The sequence below is a fragment of the Perna viridis genome, chromosome 14 (assembly GCF_037379345.1).
Source record: "Perna viridis isolate PV_CMFRI_1.1 ecotype Kerala chromosome 14, ASM3737934v1, whole genome shotgun sequence".
Classification (NCBI taxonomy): Eukaryota; Metazoa; Mollusca; class Bivalvia; order Mytilida; family Mytilidae; genus Perna; species Perna viridis.
In genome coordinates, this window is record NC_142458.1 from 23,571,314 (window position 1) to 23,593,906 (window position 22,593).

Consider the following 22,593-nt stretch of genomic DNA (forward strand, 5'->3'; position numbering starts at 1 on the left):
ATTTTGTTTAAAAGGAAAATTTCACGTGACAGTGTGTTTCACTGTTGTAAACCTCATGCTAACCTTTCTGTAATAGCTTTGTAAAAAGTTTGACTAAAATATATCTGTAGCTCTAGATAGAATAACAATACCTAATGACATCATATGTATCTATAAGGGCTAAAAATCCCTCTGGAAATGCCATAGCATATGATAAAAAGGCAGCTAACTCACTCTGTGACACCTGGTCATCAAGGAAACCTACAAAATTAAAATAATAGAGTTTAAATGATATATTTTTGTCAACAATATATTGTACATCATCTTGATGGTATAGACAAAAGCATTATTGAAATGTTTTCAATGTTTATTAATGGTATGTATGAATCTGGCATAACACTATCACTACATGTGTGTGAGATTATCCATGAAATCCGAAAATTATTTCAATAGCTTTGTTTACATACAGAGTTGAAAAGATCATTCATAACTAAAAACAGGAACTGAGTGCAAGGTGTGGGGTTTCACTTTTGCAAATTTTATCATGGCCACAGAAACAGAAAAATAAAAACAAACAAATTTTTGTTCAACTTTTTTTAGAATTACAATTTAATTTTTCTATCTTGACCTTTCTGAAACAATAAACTGGTCAGTGTTACTTTTCTATTTTCCAAAACTAAAATCTCACTTTTGAAAAATCACAAAATAAAACAACAACAATAAACTACCTGATACGATTGTATTAGCCAAATCAACATCCCTAGCAAAATAAATTGAATACACACAACAAGTTTACCAACTAAAGGAGCTTTCCCAGTTGATAAATCTTACACAGAACTGGAGCTAACTGTTTCAGCCATCTAACAGCTATATCAACAAAATCCACTTCTTCATCTGTATCCTTTCTTTTCATTTTCTGAAAATACATACAGAGCCAACTGCAAGTGGTTTCTTTAGTCTACAACTGGCATCAAAATTACCAGTGGTATGTCAAAGATTACAAATGTTTGTTAGAAAAGCTGTTGGATAGGTTAAATTTACAAGTTAAGGTCATCATAATTGACAGCTCTTTTCATTTTCTAAAAATACATACAGAGCCAACGGCCAGTGGTTTCTTTAGTCTACAACTGGCATCAATATTACCAGTGGTATGCTAAAGGTTACAAATGTTCATTAGAAAAGCTGTTGGATAGGTTAAATTTAGATGTTAAGGTCATCATAATTGATAGCTATTTAAACTTAAAAGCCAAAAAACAAAAAGTTCACAGTTGTAAAAAGGTAGGACAGATTGTTACAATGTGGGTAGAATTCTACCTAATGAGCTATATAAAAAGGTAGAACAGACTGTTACAATGTGGGTAGAATTCTACCTAATGAGCTATATAAAAAGGTAGGACAGACTGTTACATTGTGGGTAGAATTCTATCTAATGAGCTATATAAAAAGGTAGGACAGACTGTTACATTGTGGGTAGAATTCTACCTAATGAGCTATATAAAAAGGTAGAACAGACTGTTACAATGTGGGTAGAGTTCTACCTAATGAGCTATATAAAAAGGTAGAACAGACTGTTACAATGTGGGTAGAATTCTACCTAATGAGCTATATACATGTAAAAAGGTAGGACAGACTGTTACAATGTGGGTAGAATTCTACCTAATGAGCTATATACATGTACAAAGGTAGGACAGATTGTTACAATGTGGGTAGAATTCTACCTAATGAGCTATAAAAACACTCAAAAACCTACTAAGATTTGTCATGGAAGTTATGTCTGTTCACTTCATATCGTCTGAATCAATCAACTTCCCATATAGTACATATGAAGAGTATTTTTGTGTGATATTTTACTAATACTTAAGGAATGACTATTATATTTTTTCAATCTATGAAGAAATTAAAATCCAATGAGTAAATCATTAAAAAAGTTTGATGATGTCACAGTCATTACAAAATTTGGTCTATGAGAAGATAAACGAAATTTTTTATCCATTCAGAAACCATGTTAATTCTGAAATTAAATTATATGCACGTGTATATATATATATCATATCTTGTTTTGTGCAGAAAGTCACAAAGAAACTTTTTAATTAGGTTGTTTCATGAAGTCTGAGTTCTATTAATCTCGAAAACATGAAAAAGTCTTTAAAATTCAATAATGCATATGAATTTTATGATCTTCAACTTCTTTTCTGTAGTACATACATTTGTATTACATATGGGAAAAGTCTTCAACAGTTTACCTCAGTAGGAAAAAAAGGTACTACTAGGCTAAATGTATTTTGAAAATGTAATGACAAGAGCAAATTTATGTATTTACCCTAAATTTCATATCTGTAAGATCTGAGAAAGATGTGATGAAAGCATGTGCATGGGTCCCTCTTACTGGAATGCCATACAGTTTCCCTGCCAAAACATTACTGGTCCCATCAAACCCTACAAAATATATAAACAAGTACAAGTAATAAAGCAATGCAAGCATAGAAATCAATAGTCACAGACCAGTGATTAGGATTAGAGGGGGTCATGTGACATTAATCACATTCCAGCTGAAAATGTCCCATTGAAATCAGAATTTCTAACAAAGAATATTAAAGAATCAACCATTGAAATTCTGAAGATCATTGAAATGGCCCATTCTTAAAATTTTAATCCCAATTACTGACAAACCATGGCATAGCATCCAAGTTTGTATAAGTATGGTCAGAACTGACAACCCATGGCATAGCATCCAAGTTTGTATAAGTATGGTCAGAAAGATGGCTGGCTAAAGGAGGAGGTATAGTGGTATATATATATATCTGCCCTACTTGTCACATACCATGAAAGTATTAATGTTTGTGGGGTAACAGATTTTGTGGTTTTCGTGGGTTTGGTTAACCGTTAAATTTGGTTCCCGATGAAAAGGAATTTTTTCATTTGTTTGTTTGAAAGAGTAGTCAAATACATAAATTCAAGAACCAGTGAACTGATAATTTATCCCTTCACCATGAAAACTGGTACCCATGAATAAAAGTACTTACAGAGTAATTACGTATACTTAAAAACTGAATACATCAACTTGTTACTTAGTCAAATTTACTAAAAATACCCATCTAAAAAGAACAAATTTTGAGTGTTAAGACCATTTATGACATCTTATTGACACTTAATTATCTGACAAATAGACTTATTTAACTGACAAGTAATGTATGCTAATTAAGTATATGGTTCTGTTTAAAAACCAGGCAGGGGGTGATTCTTCATATCTTAACATAATCAATTAAACTGTATAAACACATTTGTAAGGTCCTAAAAACGACTCTTCCTATGTTCATGTCCTTGGATCTGCTATTTTTCGTGAAATAATTTTTGACTGGTTATAGTGTAAAAATTCTGGCAGGAGCTCAAAGTTTTCCTGTACTTTTTCTGTATAGTGGAAGATAACAAAAATTTGTCTGAATATGTCCGATGGACTACTTTCATTAGTGCTTACATTTCCTAACACAGTTTCTATGGGGCCTACAGAAAGATTAGCAATCAAAAATATTTGGTATAAAGAAATGCATTAATCACCCTTGATAAGCATCTGCCTGGTTTTAAGGCAGAGCTGTACTAAAGTACCTACTTAATTAAGTGACAAAATGGGGCAGATATACACCTTTGACATCAAAGGATAGGGGTAATAATTGTGAGATGTAACAAAAACTTGCTTTTTTAATTTGAGAGTAAATTGTACAAGCCGAACTAGTTGTTATGCCCTGAATAATATGAACATAGAAATAATGCTGAGAAGTATTTTAAAATAATGTGTTCTGCGGTTGGAACCCTCCCACTCCCCATTTGTTGCTTTTTTTTTTAATAATTTTGAACTAAATTTGGAAAACAAACATTTACCAATAATAGGCTCGAACATCCCTTTTCATCCACCCCTGCATTCCATTTTCAAAGTGCATGAAAATTTCTAAGCTTTCTGCATTAAAAACAACACTTTCCCATTAAAAATCCTTTAAAAAACATGCCAAGTTAAATGCCAACCATGTTCATTTGTCTTTTAAAGAGTACCACAGTATTTTAAAAAGGCTTATTAAATAAAGGCTTTCTAAATGTAAACCCAATCAGTGATTTTAACATGAAATCTTAATAAAGAACAAACAGTCAGAAAATCAATGCTATTTTGTATTGTGCCAATCAATATTTAATTACCATTAGTTATCAAAGAATTCAAATTGTTCATTGATTAATTATTACTTTTCAATGATAGCCTTTTCATCACTTTTAGTCACTATCTATCAAACAGGAAGTACAACTCCTTATAAAACACAGGCAGAAATCTAAACACTTGGAATCTGTCATTTCTAGAATATATCTACCAATATGACTTGAAGACAAAAGGAGAGTGCAAGACCAATAAATTGCAAACAGCCTAGGGTAAGATTTCAACTTTTCTAACAAGGCTATGCCAAATAAGTGTTGGATAACTTTGAAATCTTCCCATGAGGGTATTACATGTTTTTTCTCATTTAAACAGGAAAACGTGTACACTCTTGTCAAAACAAAACATTCAAAATGTTTATATTTTATCTTTATCTACATCGTAGAATATGAAGTGGTTTCCAAGATATTATCTCAAAATACAAATTGTAGCTCCAGCATTATATCTGTAAATCATCTTAACATCCACAAATTACAGTTTCCCAAAGACATATCTGTTTCCTTCCCTAAACCTATAGTGGGAAGGATTTTAAGGGATAATCTATCCTGTCTTTATATTCAAATACAAGATGTCAAAAACATGTTGTACATCTACAATGTATTTTTGAACATGTACATTTTTGCCCGTATTTTTGGCCAAGTACAAAAATTGAAGAACACTATGCAGCAGAGGATTCTTCATGCATTCAGTGTTATAATATGAAATCAATTTTACAGAACACGATAGGGATAAGTTATAATTAAGCAAATTCTACCAATATTTAATAACAATTTCATCACTTTTTCTTTGAAGATAAAACAATATAAGGGTATTGTCAAAATACACACAGTACATGTTCTTGGTGGAGGATGTTGAAAATGCTCAGGGAAATCTCACATTTTGTCTGATCCCTCATACACAATGTCATACGTCATACAGGCTATCAACAATACCCTAATATTGTATTATCTTTTGTACCTCTAGATCAAAAAGACCAAATCTGACCACAGACAGTTACAAATAACTTTGCTAAAACACATGATACACTCATAATCTTTGTATACCTCAGTCCCATAACTCATTTTAAAAATGGCTGCCTAAAAAACATTTCAAGTCTACCACAGTCTTCACAACTATACTTTCCAGTTCACAGTCCCAAAATTATTTTTTTTTTGAAATTTTTATATAGTGACTGTTGGCCTGTAGTAGTTAATTTTTCAGACCCACCTATATTTTGACAAGACTTGGGCCTTGGACTACTGCTTAACAGTGAAGACTGCTGCCAGTCAACTCAGAATTTCATGTTTATCAGTTTGTGCAAATACCCTAAGGAACAATCTTAACAAGTTTCACTTGATTCCAAATAGTAGTTTTAAAGAAGAAGATTTTAGAAATAAGAACATAAAAAATTGCCACAAAAGTTAAAAAAGAATAATAATTCCAACATGGGTAAACAGAATTTTACCAAAATTTAACCATAGATAGATCTCATCATGTTGAAGACTTATACTTTCTCAGAATTTGGTTAAAACTTGACGGTTGCTGAGATATATGCAAAAACTGGCATCTGACCCCTATGTTCTATATGTATTTTTAGTAATGGCGGCCATGTTTTTGACAGATCAAAAATTGAAGATTAAACTTTGTGCAGGATACTCTAATGAACAATCATGTCAAGTTTCATCAAAATCCATACAGTAGTTTAAGGGGAGAAGATGTTTGAAAAATTGTTAATGACAATGACGACGACAACAAAAGTAGACGGATGCCAAGTGATGGCAATAGCTCATATGGGCTATGGCTAGGTAGGCTAATAAAACTCAAGAAATATACAGATAATTGTTTTAAAAAGCATATACTTATATAAAGCCTAGATATGCTACATTTATATATCCAAACAAACATGCCTGAATCTTTATTGGAATTGTAACTATAAGTTTCAAGAACTTTTTTTCAACCCATACTTTTTATACCTAACATTTCTATTGAACTTAAAACTGTAAACAAAGACATCTATTGACTACTTTTAATCAGTGAAGTAGAAATAAAGATAATCAATAGAGAACTGTACTGGCCTTGATTGATAGATCCCCTGGATAGATTGACAACGTGTTCTGGCTAGAAGACAAGGGTAAAAGGGGAAAAATATGGAAGACGGCACTTAATAGTGGCCAATTCAGAGGGGGAGAACCCAATGTACGACCCCTACCCCAGAAAATTTTTTAAAAAAGTATATTTTGAGCACAAAATCTTAAATTTGCTCACTCCCCCCCCCAAAAATCGCTCTTCATTCCTTTACAATCTTCCCCAAATTTTGGCTTCACCATAGTGTATTACCATTCTGTGTATTCAGCCTTAGCATTAGCCTGGGAATATATCAGAGTCAAGTGTAGTTTAATTGATGAGTGGAAATTCAACAGAGTTTTGTTAACTGATAATATGAACATGCTGAAATTGAGGGTTTTAGCCTAGAAGCTGAGAAAAATTTTCATTGCAGAAATGCTTTCCTTGAGTTGTGGGCTGATTTTATGATTTTCTACAGGATTTCTGAACCAACATTGGTTCAACAATTTTTGTCACTTTTAATTTAACACAGTATAAACTAATAATTAGTGGTGTTATTTCTACATTTTTAAAAAAAAATAAATGTCCATATCTCATGAACAGAAAATGTAAATTACATTAAAACTGAAATTGATCTGAATATCATGGTCTTCAGCAAAGTGTCAAAGAATTTAAAAAAAAAAAATTAGTAAAGGAGTATCAAAATTGTTAACCCAGGTCCCACAGGACTCCTAAAAAAACAATGAAAAATATAGAATTTCCCACACATTTCATAATAAAGTAAGATTTGTGGGAGGTATTTGGTTAAAATTACTGTATTTTCAATGAAAAATACTAAAAAATCAAATTTTTACATAAAAAAAATTTGCTTTCATGTAAATACCTCCCAGATGAGACGGTGTCAATGGGGAGAATCTCCCATATGATATGTTCCAAAGATTAACAGGTATGGTAGTATACTCTACAATTACCGCTTGGAAAGTGTGACAGAGAGATTGATAGACATGAGTATAAATATAGACCCCCATCATCAGTTGAATGGAGTGTAATGACAATATCTTACCTCCCAAATAGCAATATCTGGAAGCAGACAAGGCTCCATCTGGTCCTTGAGCCCTTCGTAGCCCAAACTCCAACAGAATTCGGTCTGGCCCTGCTGCAATTCTGAATCTCATACCATTAGTAGCTACCAAACTTCAATTAAAATTATTAAAACATTTCAAAAGTTACATTTAGACCATAAATGTTGGGAGAGTCGAAAATGACTGGGCACAATCTTCTCTATAGTATCTTGTGTTTTAAAAGAGTGAAATATTATAATTTCACCTTAAATAAAAAACAAATTGACAAGTTTCATTGATATGGGAACAAGAAGATAGAAAGAACTGGAACTCAATATTTTACAAGAACAAAATGGGAGAAAAAAAACAAGTGTTTAATTTAGTTACAATGTCATGATGTAGGTGACTCTATTAAGTGTGGGAATTAAAAATATTGTCCCAACCAAAGAAATATTAATTCACTTTAAATTTGAAAGGGCCAAGCTTTTCATTTAGTTACTACTTTTTCTAGAAAAGCAGAGGACGCTTACCCTACCGGTGCACCTGGTCCATGCTCCCAGTTTTTAGTGGAGTCCGAGTTGCTCATTTACTTTTGTTACTTTGTATGATTTTAGTTACTTTATGTTCCTTGTTGTGTATGTCTGTTTTCCATGTCTGGTCTTTGTCCCTGGATTACATTCTTTTGATTACCGCTATAACCTTGGTTCCCTTGATTACTCTTTGACTCATTCAAAAAAGGAAAAATCAATGTCTTTTTTAATATCTGAGTTTTGCATGGTCAAGTTAAACTTTGTATCAAGAGACAATATTCTAACTGGAGATTTAAGGTCGAAGATACCTACAATATCATCTTACAAAGACCATAGAGATCATTGGTGTTTGAAATGATGTAAAAATAATATATTTGAATTATTTCAAATTATTTTTTTTTACATTAAAAGTAGAATGGTAAAATTATAAACAATATTTTAAGGGGAGATAATTGGCAGGAAAATGCTCCATTGAAATGGATAGGGAATTTTAGTTTTTTGTCATATTGCAAAAACAGAGTTTGGTGACAACTTATTTTCAGCTTGAAATCTGAAAGAATGTCCACTAAGTGTTCTTTATATGAAGTTATAAGAAATTTCATCTACCAGTTTGTTTTAAGTTTGCGAAATATTGAAAATTCCCTACAGAACCCATATAATATGTAGCAAAATAGTGGATTTACTAAGGCTGGCTTTACTAAGGCTCAATTGTCTCAAAATCAAGTTTGGTGACCTATGTTGTTTACATCAAAATTCTAAAGTTTGTTTATTCAAAATCATCTTTAAACAAAAAATAGAAAAAATTATCTACTAGAAATATTAGGTATGATCTACTTTAAACCTAGGTTTATTTCTTATGTAATAAAAAAAATGTACATTTGCAGCTGTAGCTCATGATATACAACTACAGAATTCAGGAGTCGTTAAGTGATCTATACATCAAACAACCTGTCAAATTTGAAAATAATCCATAAAGTCAACAAGGCCAAACAAATCAAAAATTGCCCATTAAAATAAATGCTGAGCAATGCAATTTGTGTTCTCCTTTTTGCTTTAGTGAATGCAATAAAAGTCATAAAGTACAAAAAAATAAAGTTCATGCTAAATTGTCACTATCTTTTTGTCTGGTTATTACATGGGTTAGTACCTTTTCTTCTCTGCAGTATTTACCTGGCATAATTTACTAAATTTAGCAAGGGGGTTTCCATCAATTGCACAACTGGTAGTGGACCCTTAACAGTCAGCAAAGGCACCTTAGGAAAAACCACAGTCCCTTCTTCAATAGCATGCAAGGTTACATTTTTCGTGTTTAATTGTTTCAGATAGTGGAAAAATTCAGGCTCTACTGAGGGTGGTAAAACTGCCTTGAGATACTGTATATCTGAAATGGAAATTTCACATTACAAGATTTTGCTTATCAGGGGTTAAAAATTACTTTCAAGAGTTGAAGGTTCTGGATTTTCAATGCCAATGGTCTACTTGAATAAACCTCTGAAATATGTCAACAAATATAGATGAAAATCTCTGACATTAGGTACATGAACTGTCATATATCCTATGTCAGAGAGCTCTAACCAATACTAATTTGAACTCCTGCTTATCGTAACCTCTTAGTTCAGGGGTTGTATTAATAGTGGACCTGGGTCCAAAGCCCTTAAATTCCAAATCTAAGACCTTTGAATTTCCATTGAAAGTCCTGTGCCTTCAACACATGTTCAATCGCCTATAATGACATGGGTACTTTACTGAAGATCTTTCATTTTCCACAAGTGGACCTCCCATTTGAAATTGGAAGTGCCCAAGACCTACATTTTGTACATGTACATTTTTGTATCTTGAACTCCTACATGTACATTCATGTTTTGTGGACATTTCAAGATTTGACCTAATCCAGTTGATCAATAGATTTCTAATTACCAGTAATGTTTTATTTATTGGCAATATTTTCATGGTTCGGTTGTGAGTATTGATTAAGTTTAAAGTTTACCACTGTCAGAAAATTCGAAGTTCTGAATGAACTTGACACATTCTTCTAAGCCAGCAAATACAGTGAATTCTCCTTTAAATGGATTCCTTCTGAAGTAGAGGTCAAAAACAGCCATATCATTCATCTTTCCACTCTTCCAATAGGCATATGCCATAGTGATCTGGTATAAATCTGAAATATATAAACATGTTGATAGGTCAATCATATTTAAACCTTTACAGTACAATACCTGTAATTGATATACTATACTTTTGAGATCTTCATTTGTATACTTTCTGGAATATACAAATGTACCTGTCGGCTATTAATTTGTGTCTGTTTTTCTCTCTTCTTTCATATGAATGATCCAGAGCACATTATATATTGTTATACATGTAGCTGATAGTTCCAGATACTTCAGGTCAAATTGCAATATATGGACCGGTTGGTTGCCCCAAAAAATCAGTAGACCTCAGTTCGGGGTCAACCAATTGGTTCATATATTGCCATATGACCCTGAACATCATAAACTTATTTGCTTACTACATACATGTTGTAAGTATAGTCACTTTGCTACACAACATGGTTTTCAGTGCTGTTATATATAAGTTTTCCAGCAAAGTGTCTATTGTCATTATGAATAAATTTTGTGATAACAATATGAACATTCCTGTTCATTTGAATATACATTAGAAATGTTGAAGAAACTAATGATACTTGTGAAAACTGTAGTCATTGCTGATAATAGTGCACATCTTTCTTTGATTGTTCACAGGAAACATTAATCAATAAGGTTCAATTAAATAATGATATTTCATGTCTTATATCGCCAAATTATAAATGTATAAGTTGGACCTCACTATCAAATATTTAATGATATCATACATGAAGATGTAAATAAATGGCATTTACATGTAAATGAATTATTACTGTTTTTAACATGTCAATTTATCTCAATTCTATCAAAAAACTATAATAAATGTAACTACAACAAAATCTTAAAATTATAGCAAAGATTTAAAGTATTTTAAGGATTAACTTTCATTTTAATAATAGACAGCCAACAAGTCTAAATCCTGATGGTAATTAATTTTCAAGGTCGGGAGGCTTTAATTTACACATTTGTTAATTTAAAAATGAAGTCTAACATAGTAAATGTAGGATCTTGAAAACACAGCATTTTAGGAAACTGAAAATGAAACTAAAAGTACATAAAATTGAGTTGCAAATAAGTATTGATTAAATTGTGGTTGTCAAAACAAATCATAGCTGACATTTAAAATAAAAATAAGAATTAAAAATAAGACATTTGTGCTTGCTTTACCAGTGAGAATTGGCTGAATAACTCCATTTTGCTCTTTCCCAAGAACTGTAGAAAACTGAAGTTGGTCCCCAGACATTTTCAACTGCACCGTGTGTAATGTTGATCTAAAATGGGGTCATGAACTTATGTTTTTCGGAAAGTCCAAAGCAAATCATATGAAGAGAAGGAAAAGTCAAGAGAGAATGTAAATGAACCAAGGGAGATAATTCAAAGTTTACAACACAGAATGGACGAAACATCGAATGCAAGTGAAGACGAAAAAGAAACAGATGCAAGGACGAAAGGAGTCTTGGGAAACTGGAATCTGATTAAAAATGAGTTCCGTTCCGCAAGGCATGTTCTGAAGAATAACAAATCGATACAAAATGTGTCTTTCGACTTCTAAAGTAATAGACAAAACCATTAACGACAGCACTTCCTTCAAATGTTAAGTGTCAAGAAAGAAATACCCGTTAACAATTGAGATTTTTCAATATCTTCTCTTGCTCCCTCCATTTTATCCACAGATAATCACGTGACAGGATTTTGGCGCATTTCCCAATGACGTCATTTGGCGTTCTTTTGTTTTATTGTTTAACCATCTGGCACTGCCCATGTCCCTTGGCCTTGGCATAGCCATAAGCATACACTTCAGTAAAGTAACTATTTTCTTTCATTGTGCCTCCACCAATGTGAACATTGAGATAAATTTGCCTTATTTTAATATACTTTATCTTTTTTTCTTATGGAAGAGAGGTGAAACCAGGAATGTTTCCATTATTTTTATTAACAATGATGTACACATGTAACTTGCAGAATAGATCTATGGATGTTTTTTTATATAATTATTTTTTCTATACTCTGCTGATCAAAGTTATTAACCCTTTGACTGCCAGAGTTTTCTCTAAGAGAGTGCCAGATGTATTTTCATATGTAATGCAGTAAAATAGGACTAGCTAAACAAAACAATGGAATACAGACATGGTACATGCATGGCAAGTCCTACAAACGAACCACACTTTTTGGTGGGGGGTATAGCTAACAAATTAAGAAAGATTTTGACTAAGGTTTTTAAATTCACATCGTCTTACAATTAGTTAAATTTCCAATCCATATATTGACAAAGACAATGTTACAGATCGTGCCTTTTTTTGGCAAACACTTCACTTTTTAAGTTTTCGTGTGATTATTGGACCAGAGGCGGTTAAGTTTGACAAAAATGAATGTACATTAGTTAAAAAAACTTTTTTGTATCATGTTTTTAGTATATGTAATTTGCGTTGTTATTCTTATTGACTTGTGCGAAGTAAATTATGATCTGTGTATGGAAGCCTATATCCGCCACTCTTTTTTTTTATTAAAAAAATTCAGATAATCAGTTGATTAAGTTCAAGATAAAAAGTAGAGTGGCTGATACAGACCCCTGTATCTGTGTATTCATTGGTTTTGTTCTTTTGTTTTATTTTATTACTTTAAACCCTCACTCAGTAAGATTGAAACCACCTTAATATCTGTCTGTCATTCTGTTTGATTATCTTGACTCCCAATGAATGATTGTGTTTCAAAATTTGGTGTGGCTTTATAAAGATTGGGCATAAGGTTCCACTATATAGATAGGTCACTGCAGATAACTTAATGACAATTTGTGGAAACATAGCTAAATTGAGGCACTTACATGTAAACAAGCAAATCCAAAAAAAAAGTTTTGGTAAAAAGTATGTATTTTTCAAAACCTTGCATTATGGAGATCCATTAAAAAAAGATAGATTTTATTTTTATTTTGTCATGAAAATCTGTAGCCATGGTGACATAATAAAAATATACATCAGTTTTCATAACAAATATTGGGTGCTTTCCCAAAATTAATTGTCAAAATCAGGTTTTCAAAAATATCAGACACTTTAAAAATGCCAGAAAAAGTAAGCGGGCATGTTATTATGGTAAAAAACAAATAAAAATTGTATCTTTTTCTGCTCATTTGTTCGTGATTTCAGTTCTTAAAGTTCATGTGAAATTTTGCATTTTTGAAAAATAGCCAGTTGGTGTAGGGAAGAGAACTCGATCCTGTGAGGACCTGAATCTTTCCAGATAGTTTAAAGCATGCATTTTACACCTAATAACCTTCACAAGTATTGTATCTATTTATGTAGAAATGCTCTACTACCCACAGTCAATATTTCCACCAAGTTTCACTTTTTTATTTTTAAGTTTTACAAAATTAGACCGGATCAGTTTTGTGTACAAAACAGTGCACCCCAATCTCATTTGTATAGTGCAACCTAAGTTGTAAGTGATTTTAGTTGATCTCTGATATCAGCATGTTCAGAGCATGCCTAGAGCAAAACAGCACCTGCACCTTTTTTTTGGGGGGGATGAAAGGAATGGGACCAGGGGTGTGGCCTTCAGTCCTGTAGAAAAAGTTATAATAGAAAAATAGGGCAAAAATAATAAAACTAATCATTTATTTCTAGCAACTGATATACACTCCTTGAGGCATTCACATTTCCCATTTTAGCGGTCGTGCATTGTTTATCATGTGTTTACACATCATTTTGCATTCGTTTAACCGCACGATAGAAGCGTTCGTTTATTTTTGTACTCAGATTATTTCCTTGATTTAAATTTTTTATTTTTTGCTAATATTAATCTTTATATTTTCAATAGTTTCATTTTCTATTTATTCTTTCACCATTATTTGTTATTATTATTATTTTTCATTGCTCGTCTATCTTCTACACGCTAGAAGTGTTTGTTTATCATGCATTTAAACGCACGCTTGGAGCATTCGTTTTTCGTGCGTTTAAACGCACCATAGGAGAGTTCCTTTAAACATATGATAGAAGTGTTTAGTGAGCATTTAGCGTTCATTTAGGTATAGTGCATGCGGGAAACCTAAACATCTCAAGGAGTGTAAATCAAATAACTGCTCATTTGCAGTCTTAAAAGACAAATTAATTGGGAAAATAAGATTCATGTTAGCTAAGGCTATATTTAAATGAATGCATGTACACTGTTTATTGAAGAAGTCATGTAGCTTCTTGTCTAGCCCTAAAGGGTATGTAAGGATTTGTTAATGATATTTTACCATGAAATGTTTTAATTGTTATGATAACCAGTACTTGTAACTGCATCAGAGAGAAACTGTTGATGTTAGGCCTGCCAGTCATCCAACCAAGTAAATTAAAAAATAAATAAGTTTTATAAAATGACTGGTGAACTACCAAAGCTTTCCTTTATGGACGTTCCCCTTTTTGCCTATCAATGTCAGGTTTTGTTGTCACAAAGGCCTTGCTACTGTGACACCAAGGAAAAAACAAGTTTTTGATGGGGCTGATACATCAGCCCTCTGACACTGAAATGAGTACTACTTTGGGCCTATGATCAGCCTTGTGGCACAGAACTGGTTAGCTTAAAAAATCATTAAATATATTCTGGTATCTCTGGGTTGAAGAAGTGAAATACAAACATAGTTTGAAACATTTACTGTAAACAAGTACATTTCCATAGACCTATTATTATAGGTCTCTGCAAATTCTCATTCATACTTGTTAATCTTTTGATTGCTCAAAAAGGTAAATCTCTCCTTTTCAGCTGTTTTAAGAGGGAGGTTTAGCATGACGTCCTTTTTCACAGAAAAAAAGAATTTTTGCTAGAAATTCAAGCTCAAAGATGTAAAATTTATTACTGTATAATCTTATTATTCTACTAAAAGTTTCTAATAAAAAAAAATGTAGTAATTAATACAACAAAAGGATCAATTATTTGATGATTGTTTATCAGTTATTATTATGTTACATAAACATTGTATTTATATCAATTTAATAAGCCAGTAAGAACATAACTTGTGTAATATTTCTACTAAGAGGGACATTTTGGGGGAAAAATTTATGAATGAGGGAGATTTGTGTTTCTCACATGGGAGACTTTCTCTAAGAGGGAGATTGACCCAAAAGAGAGAGGGTTAACAGTTACGCACATTATCTCACTAAGTGCATGTCTTGTCTTAGATGTTGATACTGTACACATCTCGTTGTTTTTATCTAAATTGGAAAACATCCATCCATACATGTACCCTATTTGACTATTTCATGTAATGTGAACTAAATTTTTTTTTTAGAAAAAAGTGGTTCTGTCCTTAGTCTGTTGAATATTGTAGTGAATGAATATATATCCTTTTTGGAATTCCACACTGGAGATACATTTTGTTTTGTCACGGTGGTAAAAAAAACATATATATGAATCTCAAAAGGAAAAAGTGAATAAGTATTATACACCACACCCCTACACCCCAAAACAAATTTACAAGTTCTAAAAGTTGCTAATCAATTAAAAAAACTTTTTCAATTAAAAGTGAAAGAACAATCAATGGAACCAATTTTATAGTGGTAATCAAAAGAATGTAATCCAGGGACAAAGACCAGACATGAAAAACAGACATACACAACAAAGAACATAAAGTAACTAAAATCATACATACAAAGTAACAAAAGCAAATGAGCAACCTGGACTCCACTAAAAACAGGGAGCATGGACCAGGTACACCGGTAGGGTAAGTGTCAAGTCTGAAGTAAGGAATCTAGTACCGATATGTTGTAATTAACTCGAGACAAGATTTTACTAGCCTAAGGTTTTTTTTTATGAAATTGACATTGGTACTTTACCATTTAATGATTTGTCTTTTTGTTTTTTAGGTTGTTGATTTTAGAAGATTTTCTGCTGATTCGCCTGCTAGCTTTGTGTGGAATGACTTTTTGTTTTGCAATGTTTTTTATACAAATTGGAACGTCTTTAAGATCTTATGAGGTAACAATTTAGTCGGATAATTGGTTTCAAGTTGTTTTTGTTGATTGTAATACATACATGTATACAGAGTATGTTTATTCCTATTAAGAAAATCAAATTATCCCTTTTGATTTACAAATCTATGTGCTAAAACTAATGTAAGCAAAACCTTATCGCATCAGAATTTTTGATGGTTTCACATTTGGCACTAGTTTTGTTCATGTTGTCATTGACAAGCTTAACATTTAAGTACTTCGCTGCTTAAGAATCAAGCAAAATGTGTATAAGGTGTGGCACATAAAGAAAAAATACACAGAGATTTTATTGCATTAACCAAGTATTTATACTTTATACCTCATAACCTGAAAAAATTACTGTCAAAGTGTTTGTAAAATTTGCCTTTTTAAGATTTAGTTGAAATTTAGTTGAAATGCACTATAGAAAAATGGCAGGAAAATTTTCTGGAACTTTTTCCTTGTGTAAGCACTAAAAAAATATCTTCATCACCGATGCTTCAGGATAAATTACAATAGCTTTTCAGTTGTTTTCTAGATGTGTTTGAATATGTTTGAGGCAAAAAAGACAAAAATGAGAAAAATGATGTGCCACTCATTGCCTGATTCTTACATAGAATGGTATTGAAATTTAAGGTACACATATACCCCGTGTTTTCTGTGTTGTATGATGTATTATATTATGAGAATGGATATGGTGAATATGTAAAAGAGACAACTATCTCACTGAGATGAAAAAATTCAGCTTCAGGCTATCCAGGTGTCCAAACAAAACAATATATATTATGGACAGGTACACTAAAATGGTTGCCCCTATATACTCAAGCAACATAAAAGTAAACTGAAAGTGAATATAAATATATATGCATGTTTTACAATTGTTTTTTTTTTTAGCTGCTGCAAGAATATTTAGAGAAGAAAGAAGCCCAGTATTCATTTTTAGACTTTTATGAGAGCAACGAATATTGGTCTTGGGACCCAGATTTATTTTTACTGACAGTCAATACAACTCTTTATGCCCATTGATGCTTTCTCATTATATTATAGTCAATCCTATTATACAAAATTTTTAATGACATCCACCTCCTGTTCGTAGAAGATCTAATCTGCATAATACCAATTAACTATTCAACAAATGTTATGGTTCTTAATTTTAGGTTGTATTATCATAGAAAACAAACTGTTCATTAAGCTTACTTTTTTTTAAATAGAATACTGCACTTTTCTAAAGAGATAACTTCTGACATGACATCACATGGTATGTTATTAGATCTACTACAAACCAATATTATAGGGGAGCCATTACAAATTTTGTTATATTGTGTCATTGTGATATTAACCAGTGTGAAGATCATTATATATTTATATATATTATCAAATTTATTTGCTGTTTTATCACTTCATACATGTTTTATACTTGTACAATGTACATGTAAATCATTTTTATTGGTGATTTTTCTCTGAGATATCATGTCATACATGTAACTTTTTAATCTTGCAGATTTTAATACTTTTGAGTTCCTAAAATGGTACATAATAAATTATAAATTTAAGCAGTTTAGCACTACCTGAATGTTACTGTAGCTTATTGATAAGTTAAAGCTTACTGTTTACTTCTAGTCATTTTCTGTATTGATAACTAGATGGGGCTCTTTTATTTTATTTGTATAGGACTTCTTGGGTTTATTGTCAAACAAACTTTTTTCCGTTCACCTAAAATATACTCTGAAAATGCATAAAACTTGAAAGGTAGCTACTGCAACTATTGGCAAACATTTTTAACAACCACCTAGTGTGGAATTATCTAGTGTATTGTATGTATATGAAATTAACCTGTCTTATGTGACCATGATGTTGTTTTTCCTCGGTCAGTTAAGACAGGTCTGACCTTATAGAGGAACATTTTCTTGTATCATGTAATGAAAAAAATTACTTTTTAATGTGCTGTTATGATGGGTGCTTTAATATGTTTTGTTATAACAATCTTTTGGTTGACATGTACACCATGTTTTTTTTTGTTTTAAATGCTTGTACTGCTATTATTTTCTATTGATGTAGTAACCAGAGATTATACATGTAAATGTACTGTAAATTCTGAAATTATTGCCCACATTAATCATTGCAATTTTGTCATTTATGTTCATTTCTATTTAAGAATCAGACAATGAGTGACACATTGTTTTTCTCAGTTTGGTCTTTTTTGCCTCAAACATATTCAATTTATCTAGAATACAATTTTCAGTTCATCTTAAAGCATCTGTGACTTGAATATTTTTTGACTGCTTATATAGGGAAAATGTGCAGGTAAATTTTCCCGCCATTTTTCCATGGTACATTTCATCTAAATTTGGCCTATTAATATCTTAAAAAGGCCAACTTTACAAACACTTTGGTAGTAATTTCTGGAGGGTAATGAGATATAAATACTTCGATAATGCCAAAATATCTTGGCAGATTTTTCTTCATGTGCCACATCTTATAAACATTTTGCCTGATTCTTAGACAGAAATGTACTTAAGCCAAATTTGGTACATCAATTTTTTGTGATTTTGAGAAACCTTCTACATTAACAATGTTAAAAATTCCACAATACAATTTTAATTATTGTGATTTTATGTCAATTGGATTTTTTTTGGGCAAAAATAAGATCATCCCTATAAATTGTGAACTTACAGTGTATACAATGTACTTCAAATACCTTATTCATTTTGTTTATGATTTCATTTCAATGTTTGCACTGATGCTAAATTTATCTTATTATAAGGCCATTCAAAGTGAATTTCTTGATTTGCAGGCCACTATTTCATGGAAAATGATACAGTAGGACAGCATTTCTTTTGATGTTTTATTGCCACTAAAATATATTACCAGAAGAAAGGATGGGTGGAGGTGTTTATTTTTCTTATTTTCATTTAATTGATATATGGTTGAAAATCGGTAATTGGGAGGGGTGGTATGAAAACCCAGAAAACTAACACAAATGGCCTGAATGTTGATATATTATTGTCAAGTTATGCAAATATAATTAACCTTCACTGCATGTATTCTGTTATTTTTATATGTCTTTTTTTCCAACCTTCTTTTTCACAATGCCATTCCAAGTTAATTCCTGGATTCTTGGGCAATTCAAGAGGGTTGTTTTTTACACTTTATGTTTCTTTAAAGTTTAATAAGTGTTCTTTTTTTAATGAAAGAAAGAAAATAATGACGAATGAGGTACATTTCTGTTCAGAATTTAATGATTTGACATTAAGGCAGGTACTGTTCAGAGAGATCAGCAAGGATCTTGGAACAAAAAAAAATATTTTTGTTGGCCTCAATAGTATTTTAGTTTGTTTGACACATATTTTATGCACTAGTATGGTTGTTATAACATGTAAAACATGCAGTGATTTGGTGCAACTTTTTATATATAACTTAACATGCTCCTTATGCTGTCATAAGTGTTTTTGGGACCTTCCATATTTGTTTATAATATTTATTCAGTCAGAAATATAAATGAAATTTTGAAATTTACATTTCTGACTTCTAAGAGGCAACCTTGATTCTGGGATGGGGGTGGCATTTTTTCCAAAAAGATGTCTTATCTATTGAAATTTTTAATTTACCAATATTCAGAGCTGGAAATTGAAATTAATCTTCTGGCCTGTAAATCTGAATCTGATGCAGAAAATACAAGTTCCTCTTTCAATTTAATTGATTGTTTACTTAGCAAATAATTGTAAAAAATTCAGATCCTATGAAAATTTCTAGCCACCACTCCTTCCAGAATGAAGTTGTTGTACCCATGGGTGTTGGTGTGGTGTGTTCATCATAATTCTTGGTTGAAAAGATATACTTGTAATTGTGATAATTTGAATAGTTTATATGATTGTATCAAGTAGTATATTTACTTGTAGGCTAAAGAACTGAAATGTGAACCACTCCAATTTATGTGTGGTGTGTACATGTATGTATCATACAAATTAAGTATCTGCACCACATAGTTTGTGTGTGCATTGTATTACATCATTTTTTCAATGAATTTTCATCAGTAGAGTATTATTATTGACACAGTCAATTCAATGGGAGACAACTCTACCTATCATTGGCAGGAATTGGGCTGAAGTTACAACAAAAGAGACTTTAGGGGTTCAGTGTTTGTTGTTCGAAAAATCATATTGCATTTCTTTTTTCCAAATGCTTTGTAGGTCCATGTCACATTGTGTTGCGATTTATAAAGTTGTAGATTTATAGAAGATTTTTCTCATGTTACCCATGATATCAGCCCCAAAGGTAAAAAACACTTTGCTTTAATTTCACATTCAAATTTGGTGTTTCTGTATGTTGGGAGTAAAATTAGGTGATTTTTAGGCAAAAAGGTATATGAAATAATTTGGCGTTTACAATTTTGGTGGATGCTAAATGGTGCACTAAATACTTCAGCCTGAAGTAAATATTGTGTGGAATTTTAGTGTTTTTAGATCATCCACTAAAATATGCCGAAATTTGCACCTAACAAAAATTCCACGCTATATGGTATTAGAATTAATGATCAAAATTGATTCTAGCTCCCTCCCAAATAAACATGAAACAATAGCTCCCCTTTGTATTTACTATGTATATGTCATTTTTATTCTTTGTTGTGTGTGATTAGGAATGGTTATACATTTCAGGAAGTACATTATGTAGAGAGTGCCTTGGCAGGTTTGTCGGTCCTTAGGTTTCTGCAATGTATAGTAATGTAAGATTTATATAATGGGCAAACAACTCTGTGCTAGGAATTGGAGATGTGGGAGTTATATTTTTGCTAGGACATAATGAAAATTGTCAAAGACCAAAACTTGAATTTTCAATTTGCTTCTATAAGTTTGGGTATTTTATATACAAAGGTATCTTATAGAATATGACAAGGTGATTCTTAATTTTAAAAAAGAGGAGTTACACAAAGCAAAGCAAACAATTTCTGGTGGGTTTAGAATTTATTTTCAATTATTTTCTAGGTTTTGGAAAGGGGTTTATATCTGGAATGCCCCTGCAAGAATCTGTCTACTTATTTATAATTGGCATGTTGTAGTGGAGTTAGTATAGAAATGGGAAGGTTGAGACAGGATCTCTCAACATATAGTAATTCAGAAAAATAAAATCAGGTGGTTGCTTCCTTACAATACTAATTTTTAGGGTTATGGTTCTTACTTCATTAGAATATGTAAAATACATAACACAACACAAAGTATTGTATTTGTTACACAGTGTTCAATTGATAAAAGTCATTTATTGTTATTGAACAGTAGACATGGTAGAAATGATTGTAAATCAGTCAAAGTGTGAATTTTAATTGCCAAGTATAGGGGTGCAAGGTCGTATTCAGGCTTTTAGGACGGTCTTTAGAGACAGACCCAGAGAGAAGGGAGGGGTCTGATTCAGAAATTATAAATGGGGAGAGTTCTACAGTAGGCTATTGCATTCCCCACAGAAAGTTTGCATAAAATCATTGATTTTTTTACGAAAAGGGGAGGGGGTCCAACCCACATAATCCCCTCTCCTGGATCTGCCACTTGTCTGGATGGTAGAACCAGTTGAACTTGTGTTAAAAATACAAAACGTCACACTTAATTTGCATGGACAGTTACATGTAAGTTCAAAATTATAGAAAATTTGACAATGTTTAACTTGCACTGTTAAATAATGAAAACATGAGAATATTTTTGATATTGTAAAATGAAAAAAATACTGGAAGTATCATTCCATTTGTATACATGTACATGTAGGTACAATTTTGTATGCTTTGTACATGGTAGTATTTTTTTGATATTGAATGTTAGCATTTTATCATAAGTTTGTTATGCTAGATCATGAAAGAAATATATTTATGATGGAAACATGTTACACGTTTGTTTTTCTTGTGTTATATTAAATACCCTTATTAATAAAAAAAAAAAGCAAGCCAGTGAATAAAAATGTACGTGGCTTTTTTACCACCGGGCGCTGATTAAATTTCTGCTACAGTTTTCAAAACCGTAAAAAAACCCACAGAAACTGAAATTTGTCACTTTTGCTTAGACCATCGAACAGTAAGCTAGATTGACAGATAAGACCATGAATTTGAAAAGGTATACATATATCAGGCTTTTTAAATTTTATCGAAATATTTGTTTGAAAGCAACGCCAAAACGCGGGTTTGCCGAGACCTCATCAAAACATCACTACTTAAGTACGCGTTGCTGGTCACACCATTCCATGTAGTCCGTGACAATAGCTAGGGTTGTAGAACTGTTACAAGGGTTTGCGGTCACACCATTCCATGTAGTCAGTGACAATAGCTAGGGTTGAAGAACTGTTACAGGTTACAGACCACCAATTCAACCAATGAGCATTCGGAACGTACGCAAAAATAGTCCTACGCAAAAATTACCCCCGTTCCTCATAGTGCTGTGAAAAAAGTTCTCATCTTATTTAAAAAATTTAAACAGTTTCTGAAAGGAAAAACATTTCTGTACATTTTATAGGTGCATTTTGCTTCTTGTGATGTGAAGCCTAATCTCCATAATGATTTTTAAATATACCCCTATCTTGTGAAAACACTGGGATTTTCCATGCTATTTATAGACCCTTCACTTCCGGTGACCAGTACTGCACTGCAAGTCTGCTAACCCCACATGCCATTCTGAGGATTGTGAGCTGACATATGTAGAATCATGCTGATATATAGTCCTCTGCAGGTTAAAGTTAAGGTAAAGT

General features: G+C 31.9%; 2 protein-coding genes across 3 annotated transcripts in view; one reads left to right on the forward strand and one right to left on the reverse strand.

The window, feature by feature from the left end:
* Positions 1-11,624, reverse strand: part of LOC148598687 (nicotinate phosphoribosyltransferase-like) — a 24,706-nt gene extending 13,082 nt beyond the window's left edge. Inside the window, exons 1-8 of one of the 2 annotated variants that reach the window (XM_088562426.1) lie at positions 11,548-11,566; positions 11,099-11,202; positions 9,796-9,966; positions 8,979-9,189; positions 7,281-7,411; positions 2,300-2,415; positions 811-895; positions 132-240 (exon numbers count right to left, since the gene is read on the reverse strand). In XM_088562426.1, the coding sequence (XP_088418552.1) occupies positions 132-240; positions 811-895; positions 2,300-2,415; positions 7,281-7,411; positions 8,979-9,189; positions 9,796-9,966; positions 11,099-11,174 (899 nt within the window). In that variant the 5' untranslated portion in view covers positions 11,175-11,202; positions 11,548-11,566. Of the gene's footprint in view, positions 1-131; positions 241-810; positions 896-2,299; positions 2,416-7,280; positions 7,412-8,978; positions 9,190-9,795; positions 9,967-11,098; positions 11,203-11,547 lie in introns of both variants that reach the window. The other variant, XM_088562427.1, reaches the window with a different exon arrangement.
* Positions 11,277-21,741, forward strand: LOC148598688 (uncharacterized). The gene is made up of 3 exons (XM_088562428.1): positions 11,277-11,431; positions 15,769-15,880; positions 16,768-21,741. The coding sequence occupies exons 1-3, from the start codon at positions 11,325-11,327 to the stop codon at positions 16,897-16,899; spliced, it is 351 nt and encodes a 116-aa protein (XP_088418554.1). The 5' UTR covers positions 11,277-11,324; the 3' UTR covers positions 16,900-21,741.
* The last annotated feature ends 852 nt before the right edge of the window (positions 21,742-22,593 follow it).